Here is a 14,202-nt window from a genome sequence, read left to right on the forward strand (position 1 = left end):
AAATTACAGTACTAGAATTCAGTATGATTCAAGAAAGTGTAATGTAAAAAAGAGAAATACAAGTATCAGCATTTCCACAGAAGTAATGAATAGCACAAATACAAAAAAACAACTAGCAACTGAGGAAGCCTGCAACAGAAACAGGCAGTTGGGGATCACAAGTGATCATAAATCAATGCCCTGCCAACTAAAAAAAAACCAAAAAAACAAAGCAAACAGAACCCAAAACACCACCAACAAAAATACCAAAATCCCACCAAACAAGATCAACAGCATAAACAAGAGTTTATTACATCATCAATAAAATCTGTTTATTTTATTTATCCCTGACAAGGCCATTGAAATGCTCTGTCCATTTTTAGGCATAGTTCTTTATAACCGAATCACCTCTCTTGTAATTGGGATAAAGACACATAAAGCATGTCCAGAAAGGGGTCTATAAAGAAACACTTATCTGTGGTGGGTTATATCCAAGCTAAAGGATGAAAGTAAGCACAGGAATGGTTTTCATATATGTAAGAGCCTATGGCAGGAAAAAAATCCCCGAGCTTGTTATTACTTGCTCCATTTCCAGAAGCCACAGAACAGCTCAAGTTGCCACCAAGGTGTACTCTAGATCAACTGTTTCACAGTCAATCGCCTCTCCTTTCTGTTTTATGGGCTCAAGGGAATTTAAATTTAATGATATCACACCTGCTATTCTTTGCTGCCTTTTACTCAGCACTTTGAAACACTCACCTGCAGGACCTACAGACTGGCACACAAGATTACTTTTCCCTTTTCTGAAGTCATTTGCAAAGGCAGGACCACTGATAAATTCTCTTCCCATTAAAATTTCAACAGCATTTTGTTTTATTCTGCTGTACAGATTCTATACTACGTCTTGGATGCCAGCAATTCTGAATGACTAACATTTCTCCTCTTTTAAGAATTTATTTTCCTCAAGGATTGAAATAGTTTACCTTCTCATTTCATTACTTCACAATTCGGATAGCCCAACAAAAATTAGATGCTTATGACTAATACGAATTTTGAAGTTTTAAATACATTTGAAACAAGTTTCATGGTGGTTAAAGTCTGTTGCAGGAGATTAAGAATCGAAAACTAAGTACCAGAGATTTACATCTAGAGATCAAGCACTATTATATGCACCTATTATATCAAACCAAAACCCTGAAAATTAAACTTGAGCTACACTCAACACATTTACTCAGTTTAGGTTGAAAAGCATGGAAAATTAACTCACAGGATTACTTGCAAACAGCTTCAGTATGTCAGGAAAAAAAACCTGTTTGTTGAAAATATTGCAAAAAAGATCACCTCATAACAGAACACTTCATTAAGCTATTTCCTTAGCAAGTTGGAACACTAAGAAGGTATTGGTTTTAGGAAGAAATAAATAATGAACATCTTATAGAACAAATCTAAAATACTGGCAAAAAAGCAAAAAACATTTATGTTTTGTATTATAAATAATTGCAAGTAGAAGAGTGCAATTGTGTGTTTCAAATACGTTAAGATTTACCTGCAACACCATTCAATTCGGCCTTCCCCTTCACAAGTTTTTGCCCAGTGATTATCTGCAAGGTTTTTCATTGCCACAGCATATTCACACAGAGTTTCCTCATCCTCACAGTGTTCACGCCAGATCTTATCAAAGTCTCCCACTAAACAAAACAAAACAAAACAAATGCACATCAGATACAAAGTCTCTCATTATCTCCATGGCAAAGTCCCCATCTTCCAGTTAAAAACTTACATAATGCACCAAGAGATTAGTTTACCTGCTCATAACAAAAAACAAGGTCCTCTTTCTCTAGTCAAACACAAAATTCCAAGTTTTGGAGCAGGAAGGGGCTATCGGGTACTTGGGAAACTAGAAATATTATCAGTACACAGATTTTGTTCAGCTTGTTCTCTGAAATTAAAGTCCCTGGGAAGTTTTGCTTTCAGGTTTCTGTGCATGAGCATTAACATGACAAACATTATAGAAATAAACAACTGAAAGGTTTTTTACTAACATTCATGCCCATGGCAAATACTGTGATATTACATGAAAAAGTCACAAAAATAAAGTTTAACCCAGAATACAGATTTCTTTGGATACACTGGAAAAGAAATTCAAGTTTTCATTGATTTCTGTCTAATCAAGCCAGGCCCAGTGAAATAGCTTCTAGGGGACAATACTGAAGAATCAAACTATGACCAGGAAATCACAGACAAACTCATCTGCAGATCTCTAGGGACAGATTTATTTCCAAGCTCGTTCACATGCTGAAAAGAAGTCTTGCAGACTAAGTTCTGGCACTTTAAAGTAATCAAACATGATGATTTTCCTTCTTTTGCTGCTAAGTATCCACTTCTAGCCTGCTTTACATAATGTACTGCTAAACAAAAACAAGACAAATGCTGGTGGTAGTGGCTAGCCACAATTCTTATTGTGCTTTCTACAGCATGTAAATCCTTGGTGTACCTTACTAAAAGCGTGTTCCTGCTCTAAGAAAGAAAAATACATGTTCGCTAGTATGATGTTCACTAATTTGTTTTGTGTTTCTTAATCATAAACGTGTGCACACATCTAGAATTTATGTCAATCTGTAGAATAAAAATTATGTATCGATTTTGCACCTACAAGCTAATACAGCTGAAAATAAGTCTTCAAGAGTACAACTGTACTTTAAGCTTTGATGTGGACAACCAACACACTTTTCACAACACGGTTCCGGAACCAGTTTTTGTAGCACCTTTATATTAGAAGGTAATACTCTGAAAGTGTATCAGACATAAACTAACAATTAATGTCTGTTAAAGCCTGAAAGTAGCTTACGGTAGGACCTGTCCTCATATCAGCAAGAGATTTCTGTTTCTAACCCACTTATGGTAGTTTCTTTGATGTGCTTTGTTTCAATTAGCAGTAACTAATGAATTTCTTCCAGTGACAACCTTTTTATTTTTTCCCCCCTATGCAAAGCAGTAACAAACCTCACCTCATCTGTCCTCCACTTACAGAAAGACTGGCTATGATGGACAAGTATAGACGTATTACTTAAAAGATTAAAACCAATCATCCAGGTTACTCCCTATTTAAGTTTGATTTAGGGATGTCATAGCAATTTTCTCTTAAAAAATAATCATACAGCACACTTGTATAATCAAAATGAGTCAAGTTTAAAATTATGTGTTTATATTCCCTTATGTGAGATGGCAGTTGAGATGGAAGGGAGTGGCTACGATTTAGTTTTATCAAAACAGGGAAGCTATGCAAGAAATCACGTACTCTGCCTGCTATTCAACAAGCATATACAAGACAGTTATTGCAATGGACAAAAAAAAAAAAAGGTATAATACTGAATAGCATCCCTCATTATTTCCCAAATGATCCAAGTTCAGAGAGATATGCTTTATACAAAAAGGCACCAGCAAGCTGACCACCAGAGCAGAGAAAACACCCACACATCACAGGCAGGCCCCCACAGCAGCTTCTGCTAAAACCTGTGGGCCACTTTTCCAGAGCTTTCAGGAGAGTCTTATGTACAAACAATCATGCAGAACAGAACATACTGTACTGAGAAAAGAGAGCAGAAAACAGCCTACCAGCAAAGGAGGCAAAACAAGTACAACTCTGAGGAATCTGTATTAATCTGTATTTCTCATGTCATCGAAGTGCAGAATCTATACAGCACCAAGCCAGAAAACACTAGCCAAGTTCAAAGTAATTCTCCATAGCCAATTAATTCTGGTGCAAGTTAGATAGTGTCATAGTTTCTTTGACACAATACTTTGAATCTTATTGAATGCTCCAGATAATTGTGAAATGCTTGAATGATCTGCACCTGCTAAAGATTTGTTTGAAGAATACATGGCTAATTAGAAAGTAAAAAGTAAATGAATGAAGACTTATTGAAGGAAAATACCACAAATACAGAATCCAAAGTTTAATACTGTTCAGTACGTCACCTGGTCTATTCTTAAGCGATTATTCTATTGCCAAATACCCCTTTTCCTTAACATTAAAAAATAAGACAGATGGGAAAGAAGAAATATGCAAAAACCAGATGTTCTTAACTAGCCAGTCCTTACTTACAGCAAAGTAGTGATGTCTCGTAACACTGAATCCTGCTCTCATAGCAGCTCTTACTTCCTTCTGAACAAGGCATAGATTTGCACCTCTCCCTCAAAGTCAGACAAGGGTCAAAAGCATCCACAGATAAAAGATCTTAAATTTAGATACACAGCAACAGACCCAAAGCTGACAGACAGCAGGCTGGGACATGATCTTTGGGTTACAACAGAGCTGCCTATGGCAGTAACAGCTTCTTGGCTCTGGGCTGACAAGAAAATAAAACTGAATTATATGAATGATATAGGATATAGAGTAGAATGATTTAGGAGAGAGATGCAGAACAAAATTGAAAAATTCATCACGAAGTAATCTCATCACACATCCTATATCAAGTCAATTCTGTGTGCACTTCTGGTTTACCTTCATTTACCAATACAGAGATACAGAAAATGGCTATGTGAGGCAGATATGGCACAACTTTTGTATAAGGAACACTTAAATAGAAGAAAGAAAAATATAGGTGAAAGCAGGAGAGGACAGACCTCCACAAGATCACAGCTGACAGGAAATGTAAATATGGAGCAACTGTCTGGTTGTTCTAAGAGTAGGAGACATTCAGAAAGAGCAGCTTAAAAGCAAAAAAAAAAAAAGTTATTTCCTCATAGAATGTATAATTGAGTTTAAAGTCCATGCAGCTGGGCAAACTATGAGAAGAAAAACCATGACAAACTCCATATTGAAGATGCAATTTCTAACTCAGGACCTCCTAGACCATGAAATCACTCAAAGATAGAATGGTAAGCAAGCACACAGTGATAATCCAGCAGCACTTCTCACTTACTCTTGCCTAAGCATCTGCTGTCGACCCACTGTCAATACTGACTTATATAATGCCCATTTCTCTGCCCTTTCATGAAGAGAAGCTCCAAAAACAACTGCAGATAAAAGGGTTATCTTAAAACACTGGCACCATTGTGCAGGGACTTTCAAAAAGAGTCTGAAGTCAAGCTTCCCTTGAGCAAGCAGAAAGGCAGTGGATTGTTTTGTTTGGGTTTTTTGTCCCCATTATTTTCCAGAGTGAGCTTTGAGAAGACACAAACGGGCATATAAGATTCACAGAAGCCTTAAATCCAGAATCATGCTCCAATACTGAGTTGAAAATGCAAATAATCCTTCCAATCTCTTGAGATTTTAAGTGACTACAATAGGTCTTGCAGCATCCAATTTCAAACTGATACCTAGAACACATAAAAGCTATGTATTGATTTTTTTAATCAATACATTATAATGCACTGAGTATTAATTTTTACAGCAATACATTATAATCCATGTGCAAATACTGCATTAACTCTACTAGAGTTAAACAGTTATTTATGAATCAATAAATTCTTGCTTGTATAACCAAAAAGGCAGTAAAATAAACAGGAAGGTTTCACTATAAAACTAACAGTTACTAGAAAAATAAGATAAATAAAATCTTCTGTTAAGCAATCAGTAACACTGCAAATAAAATAGCAATTTGTGGTAGGTTAATGTAATGGAATAAAAAGTCTTGCATCATTGATCACATCTTAAAGTTAATACTTGATTTTGTGTATTAATTTTTTCATCTCACATACTCATGACTATATCATAATATAAAGGCGACTCAACACTCTTATTGTGCACCCAGAGATCACCTTTTAGGCAATTTAAAACCTCTTTTGAGCACTGAATTTTCAGAGATCTTCATACAGCTCAGATCTCCATCAAGGAACCAGTTATGCCAGTGTTCAGCTGAAAAGTTGGACTGGCAAACCTAGCTCATAACAGGAGTTTCACAAACTCAAATCACTACAGTGACATTATTCTAAAGTTATTTAATATTTGCTCAACTTTTTCCAGAATTATCTAGAAAATAAATAAATCACCTACTTTTCACCTTGAAGATGAACTATTCCTTTAAAAACAAGAAAGGCCAAAGCCCACTGCTTCCAAGAATTCTGTCAGTGAACAACTGACTGACCAACTTGTTCTCTGTAGCACACCCTTTTCTAAGGTAGTAACAAAAATCTAATATTTTTTACCTAGAACAGATGAATCCATCTAAGTAATTTCCACCCACATTAATATTGCCTGTAGAATAGCCAAGTCATAACCCTGAACTCTCCCACAGAGTAATCAGCAGTTGCTGAATACTGTCACAAAGAGAACAGGTCAGGCACATAGAAGTTATTTTTCAATTATGAGATAATTTTAATTGTGGGTAACAGCAACAGAAACCTAAGGTTAGCTGTAAGTTTCAGCAACTGAAAACATTTCTAATAGAGAAGAATCATACAAGATTGGTAAGAATTCCCCTCATTCCACATTTATTTACAAGGTCTCATCAAAGCTCCCTAGAACAATGTGAGAAGACCATTCTTGATGGGATAATCCTACACCATAATTTTTCTCTCCAGGAAGTCTATTATCAAGAACAAAAAAATACATCTTTCTTCCATCCCATTTTTTAAAAAAATTATTTTTTAAAAGACACTTATTTGTAGAGTGTTAAACTGAACTGTCATTTAAGGTATGCTTATGAAGTTAACAGAAAAATTAATTAGTCCATTATTCTCCAACTTCTGACAGAACAAATCATATCAGTTGGCATTTTTAACAAAACACAACCCTCTGTAACATAAAGGAAATAAAGCTCAGTTTTGCTAAAGTGAGTATTTTTCATTTTGGAATGGGATAAAACCCCAAACAACTAATCTGAATAATTCTGTTTTATCAATAGTTGTCATACAGAGTTATAAAAGTATTATCTGCACCCACAAGAAGAGATGTATAATTACTATTTTCCTTAATTTCATTGGTACTCTTCAAGAAACAGTGCTGCCATCTCTGAAAATCTCAAAACTAAGCACAAAATACTTCATTCATCACCAAATAAACTTCGCATCCCAAAATTTAACTGACACTGTGCATTTAAGCCTTCATGTACACACAGTGCAGGTTTAGATATTAAGCAACAACTTCCTCCAAAAGAAACATTACTTTAGCACTTGAGAAAAAGTGGGATTAGAACTGCCTTTATTTCCTTTTGGAAAACTAAAATGTTCTGAATTCAAGGTAGCTGTAATTGAGTCAAAAAAAAAAAAAAAAAAAAAGAGACCAAACAAGGGTTTAAGGGTCTGAAGCCTTGGCAAATACAAATAATGTAAAAAACCAGATTCAATCCATTCCTTTTTCAATACTTCCATTTACAGCAAATTGCCTTCCTATTTTCTTCTCTACCGGAGCTTTGAAGGCTCTGGTAGAAGAGAAAATAAGGTCAATACATTGACTACCAATGAAAGACAGAAGCAAAACTGACATGTTAATATTTGTATAATAGTTATTAATGTTAATAATAAATTAATAAAAATAAATCTTGGTCATTGTAAAAAAGCAAACCTATCACAAAACTAACACGTGTCCATGACAATACTGGATACCTTCTGGATAACTCGATGACAGGCTGCTGGCCATAGCAATGCCTAGCAAAATATCTGAGTTTTCTTTTTTATTGTTGGTAATGCCCTGCAGAACAAAAAAATCCATCTCATTTTCAGTCTCTTAAGACCACCTCTCACTTGCTGGAAACAGTAAACTAGCTTCTACAACATATTAAACAGTAAATGGGAAAAGCAATCTTACACTGTTCACTAGGCTAAAGCTGAAATTAACTTTCTATGAATATGTGATAAAATTTCCTCATTAACCTTGTCAGTTGAAATTTAGCTGTACTACTAATGTATGGATGCAGTGGCAATGATAAGAAAAATTAATTATATGAAGAGTATCAGCAATTATACCTTCATAATTTTCAGTATATACAAGATAAACTAAAAGCATATCCACCATTCCTTGTGAAAGACATTAGGCATTTTTGGCTTCAGTGTTTTCCTGTTTTACACATCTATGTACAGAACATGAACTTCAACTTGGACAAAGTTCAAGCAATCAGAGCTAATATTTTCCTTCTCTTGTCTGACTAGTATTTGTTTCATATTTCTCAGGATTTACCTGAAATACTTCAGAATAAAATATTTAAAAAACCTGAAGTGTAAGAATCTAATTTTCTCTGTCTCAGTATCAATGTTCCTTCCTTCTACTTACATAGAAAGGATTCATTTGACCAAACGTGGATTTTTACATTTGACCTGTTAGATAAACCTCCTATCCATCTGTTTACGCTGAACAGACTCAGAGGGCGCAATTCGTGTGATATTTCAGCATCTACGGGGGTCAGCTTAGATCACCTTGAAGACTGATCTGTGTCTCTGATCTGCTACAAGTCTCTGATGGCTGTCACACAAACGCTGAGGAGCTTGTTTGTGATAGTTTAAGCAATTACTGCCCCCAGGTGTTGGATCTGCTCTGCTGGAAACTTCACTCTCCTCTTCCCCAGGCCTGACTTTGTGGGATGGAATATGAGCTCACCATAACACCACCAATGAACACTTTTAACAGAAACTACTGAATTTGGTAATTTGTACAAATGCAGAAGCAAAAATTGGAAGCAGTTGATGCATAGGTACAGATTTCATTATGCTGATGCTGCAATAGGAACACAAACTTCCCTACTAGGGCAACAAAGGAGCAGGGAAGAAGGTGACATATACCTGTTTGTTCAATGGGTGCAAGCTTGTGTTGCAGCCAGTGCTTTTTCAAATTTATGGGCTAACTAAATGATAGCAATAATTAAATCCTGCAAAAAGTAAAATATTATGGGATTTCTAATGAAAGCTTCCACGCAAAACTGTGGTGTGCAAACTTCAAAGGCAATCGAACCTCATGTCATAAAATGATATCAATTTTCATTTTAATTAAATAAAATTTAGTTTCTATTAGTTGAAAATGGAACAGTTAGTATTACAAAATGTCTTCTTCTTCTTCTTCCAAGAAATTAATGCAAATGAGGAAACACAACTTGAGATCTTGAAAACAGGTTTATTTCTACTGTAAAGCAGTTATATTTAGAAAAAAGGACTAACAACTGTAAACTTATCCTGTAGAGTTCAATGATAAAGTTTTCCTGTCCTGTGAAAAATGACACCATCTCAGAATCTTTCACATAGGGAAGAACTTAAGCTCTCTCAAGGTTTTTCATGAAAAACACGAGAGACGAAGACTCCATGAAGCAACTGACTTCAGACCAACTCTTCTGTCTAAATGTCTAAATCACATCTATTCAGGCTACATATTATCATCAGGCAGGGTCCTTTAATTCTTCCTTATTTTCTGAATTTGAAAAACCTTTAAGAAAGTTGTTATCTACTTTGATGAGTTTCAACAAATCTTTTAAGGAATCAAACTACTATCTAGAAATGCTTCTGCTAGTTTCTGTGATATCGTAACTAGTAACATGGCAAACACCAATTCTGCGTGATTCTTTAAGCCTGAACAGCCTTAACAGGTGCATGTAAGGAGAAATGAACTATTTTGGTGAACATACAGGAAAATATATCATAAAATACCTTTACAGACACCTCCGCAATTTTTTCCACTTGGACTCAACATGGGATTTTGAGGGAGAAGTACAGGGTCTTGCAAATCATCTTTCAGACTACACACAAAACCATCTATAACTGAGGGTCATGTTGCAGAGAAAATGCTACTTGATAAATACAGCTCTGCATGACTAAGGTAATAAACAACTAAGAGAAAAACAGGATGCCTCTGTATCAGGAGAAGGGATTTTTATCCCACTAAAAATTAAACCTACTTGGCTACTACAAGCAATTGGAAACATACATCACATAGCAGATGTTCAGTAGATCTCGTGTAGTTCCTTATGAACCATTAAATCTGCTTTTACAAGTCTATCTGTCAGGCTCGACAGACATCAGCCTACATGCAATATATGAAACATCCATGCATTTATGCAACCAACACAACATGCTCCAGCCCATGGCTACAGGTGCCCAAAAGATGCATAGAGGAAAACCGTAAAATTTGTGATACAAAGCAACAGAACCAAGTTGAAGAGACTAAAGTACTCGTCACACAGTAGAAAAACTAAAATTGTTTAAGAAAACAAAAACATGCACTTCAATGCAAACTTAAAAGCATTTCAGCTTCACCATTTCAAAGATGGTAAATGCTTGTCCCAAATACACTGGCATGCTCTGGAACTATGATATGACATGAGTCACAGTACAGAAGTACAAAAAAACACACGATACTTACTAGTAGAAGCAATTCAACAAGTGCAGAAATTAAAAAACAAGCCAAGGTTCAATTTTGATCAATCTCAAGAGTTAGTTTTTAACCAGAAAAAACAAATTAAAAAAAAAAATCAAACCCTTTAGATGACATGATGCTGACTAAACTGTAGCAATTCCTTAGTAACAGCAAAAAAATTGCTCTGATGCATCCCTAGTTAAGAAATATTGCTCTTGCACTTTGACAAGTATGCAGCTTCTTCAAAAACATGTTAGCTTGCAGTTTTGGACCACATTGTTGCTTTTCCACTGGCTCATCTTCAAAAAAGAGGTGAACCAATGCTGAAATGAAACAAAATTATAGCAATGGTGACAGTTATAAGCAACTCAGATAATACACTAGCTTACCTTTTACAATTGTCCATTAAAACACAAACCTTGCTAACATCAGCAAGGCAAATGAATTCTCAAAGAAATCAGCTTATTAAAATTAAGCCTGTATAACTTCTATTAACACGCATCTCAGTGTCTCAAGGATGCATCCAATGCAACACTTCTAAGAGAAGACAATAACTTAAGATCATATTACAATATCAAGGGCTTTCTTAGACATATCTATCCTGTGCAAAATAACAATGTAGCTTTCAGAAGGATACTCAACATGCTTTTTTATCTACCAACAAAATTAATACGTGATTCTATTTTAGTTCCTACAAACAACTGAAGTCCATGCAACAGCAATTTTGCATGTTTGCTTATCTAGACAAAATGGAAACTAGCTCACAGAACTCTAGTAAATGTAAGAAGAGGCAGAGAGAGTTAAAAAAAAAAGGAAAAAAGAAGACAATACAAGATTCTGGAATAATACAGAAAAATGCTTTTGCTTCATATAGAGGTGAGTGCGCTGCACTGTGGAGTCAAGACACTTTCCTTGTGTAATGAGCTGTAAGCACATAAGCAAGGATATGGGTGTTTTCTCTTTGCTTTTTCATATCCAAGTTATAATTCAAACTGTACTGAGAAATTACAGATTATTTGTTGATTTTTTACTTTGCTTTAGCAAACTGCCATCTTTGATTTTTTCAAGCTAAGTTACTTGCCAGTCACTGTCACCGAGTATTACAGAAAAAAACATCCAAGAAAAGATCCTTCAGAGGTCAAGCATGTCCTAGTATTAGAATTTCAGAATGGCACTAAGGGCTTTTAAGAAGGAGATTCTCAGATCTGCTTTTAGAAGCATAGAGAGATGTAGGGAGAAAAGACACAAAAATAAAATTCTTAATTTAAAAGAACCTAACATATGAAGTACAATTGACCACTAACCATTATTAACTTGTAAGGATCACCTGCTATTGGATGAGTAGGTGGAGCTCTCCTTGATGTACAGATGTGATGAACGGTTGGTTTGAACTCTCAGTGAAATGACATATCATGTTGCTAATTTAGAGGGACTAGAAAAATCACTCTAAAGTTTTCACTAATGCATGATTTACAGGACATACGAAGTAAATGAGGGTGCTATTCTGTCTTTGGCTTAACCAGTTACACACAACCTACCCTTGCACACAAACTTGTTCTTTGTTGAGAAGTAGGCTTACAATGACTCCCATGTAATTTAGGCTCTCATGTAAACAAATTCAGTTGTTACAGAGATCGCTCACTTAAAAAAAAAAAGTTAGCAGTGCCAACGTTTTTCTGTCTTAATCTGCAGGCACTCTAGAATGACAAAGAAACGTGTACTGCTGAAAGCTGGACTCCTTTCCCAGAATTTCAATATTTATATATATTAGGTTCATTCTCCCAACATCCGAGCGAAGAAGGGAGATCCTTCAGTTTTGACTCACCAAGGCCAAAACAAACAGCAACATTCAATCAGTGTCTAGATAGGTAGGTATTTGTGCCCAAATCCCATTAACTGGCTCCAGGGGAGACTTTAGAAGTCCAGAAGGCAGTATGATCTTGTTTCTTCAACCAAGTGTCATATGCAGATATAGAGAAGAGGCAAGAATTGCTGCCTACAACAGGAAGAGCTCCCATTTTATGTGTGTTCTTCTAGAGGTATGCACCAAAGAGCTGTGGACACTGCAAGAATGAATAGATGAATGTTCTGCAATCTGTGCTAGCATTTCAGAGAGGTTTTAAAGCATTCCAATACCCCCCCAGGAACCTTGCACAAGGGCATTAATACTGATGACAAAATAGACTTTTCAAGGACTCCGAGTAATTTATTTCACAACAGCTTTACCCCAACCCTTTTGCTTAGTGCTCCATACCGAACTACTGCTCTACGACTGAAGTACAGGAGGCACAAACAATTCACAAAGACCTGTGCCTTTCCAGATCACCGTTCAATCTCTCTTGGCATTCATGACCTACTGTCCTCTCTCTTGCAGATCCTCAGTCTGGAAAACTGCTATTCGACTGGGACGCTCCCACCCCAGCCAGGAAGGAGGCTCCGCTGCCAGCAGCTCCAGGAGAGCGGCACAGCCCCGGCAGCCCCAACCAGGTGCCCTCGGCGGGGCTGCGGGCAGCCAATGACAGCGGCGACCCCGCTCGGCCGGGGAGGAGCAGGAAGCGAGCGCGGAGCTGCTCCCGGCCGCTGCTCCGGCCACCCTCCCCCGACACACCCTCTCGGCAGCGTCAGGGGTACCGGGCCGGCCCGCCGGCCCCCGCCCGCGGGGGGACGCCCCGATCTGCCGCCGGCGGGGGCAGCGGGGGCCCGGCCGGGGCGGCCCCTCCCCCGCGTTACCTTCTCGGTACTTCTTGCGCAGTCGCCGGTGGACGCTCTTCACCACCCCGGACAGCTTCTCCTGCTCCAGCTTCCGCTCCTGCTCCGGGGGCGGCGGCGGAGCGGCGGCGGCCCCGCCGGGCCGGGGCCGGGGCTGCGGAACGGCCTCCATGGTGTTCCCGCTGCTCCGCCGCGCACGGCCCGGCCGAGGGGGGCGTGAGCTGTGCCGGGCTGTGCCGGCCGGGCATGCGCGCCGCCCGCCGCTCGGCCTGCCGGGACAGGGAGTCCGGCGGGGTGATGCTCCCGCCGCAGCCGCCGGCCGCATCCTCGGGCTACTTGCGGTCCCTCGTCCTGGAAGGCGCGGGGCTGGCCAGACCCCCAGGTGTGGGCTGGGTTACTGCCAGCAAAACTTCCCACGCTCCACATCTGGAGCGAGTCACTGCGGTGATCGGTAAACCAGCGGGAGAAATGAGGGAGAAAATACCCTAAGGGGCCGGGGGGCAATGCAACTTCCCCCCCTCCCCTCCGTGCATTACCCCAGTTCGCATCCTTCCCAAGAGGTCCCCGTAGCAGATCCGTCTGTGGGTTCCTCTGACACAGGGGGGCAAAACCTATTCCCCACTTACAAAAGACCTTGCGGAAAAAAACTGAATTCAAAATACCCTCACGCAAACCTGAGCAGGTTGATGTTCGTGGTGTGGGTGCGGGCACTTGAAGAGCACAGTTTTGTACAGGCTTTTTTATGTCTTCGTGGAGCTGCCGGGCCCGTTTTTCAGCAGAGCACAGTTTGTGACATTTATTTGGGTGGAAATACGCTGCTGGAGCAGGACCAACACCTGCAGCCAGCGAAACTGCACCTTACAGGGGAAAACCTTTGTCTGCAGATCTCTGTGCCCAGCTTCAACCTTTCCCCAAACCCAAAGTACTTCAGCTCTCTCTGTCATTATTGGAAATAGGGTAGACAAAATCATTCGTCACAAGATCATGGCAGTGAAGTCTGCCATGAAGGTGCTTCCTTGTTTGCTTTGGCCAGAAGCAGCTAATTGTCTTTTCTGAAGATGTTAAAAAATATGAAGGAGGTAATTGCGGCTACAATGAAATCGGTCACAAATCTGACGTGAGTTAAGATTTCACCCTGATGAGAAGTCAGTGACACGTACAATTTTATGCAATGGGGTGTATATCAGGTCCGCATCAGATAGTCCTGCCAAAAAGATTTTGCAGCTAATCACAGA

General features: G+C 38.6%; 1 protein-coding gene across 1 annotated transcript in view; it reads right to left on the reverse strand.

Moving 5' to 3' along the window:
- BMT2 (base methyltransferase of 25S rRNA 2 homolog) overlaps positions 1-13,186 on the reverse strand; it is a 36,721-nt gene extending 23,535 nt beyond the window's left edge. The window contains exons 1-2 of the mRNA XM_027721215.2: positions 12,989-13,186; positions 1,526-1,667 (exon numbers count right to left, since the gene is read on the reverse strand). Coding sequence (XP_027577016.1) covers positions 1,526-1,667; positions 12,989-13,139 — 293 coding nt within the window. The 5' untranslated portion in view covers positions 13,140-13,186. The remainder of the gene's footprint in view (positions 1-1,525; positions 1,668-12,988) is intronic.
- Positions 13,187-14,202: the final 1,016 nt, after the last annotated feature.

The sequence above is a fragment of the Pipra filicauda genome, unplaced genomic scaffold (genome assembly GCF_003945595.2).
Source record: "Pipra filicauda isolate LSUMZ 115617 unplaced genomic scaffold, ASM394559v2 scaffold40_size4127951_pilon, whole genome shotgun sequence".
Lineage (NCBI taxonomy): Eukaryota > Metazoa > Chordata > Aves > Passeriformes > Pipridae > Pipra > Pipra filicauda.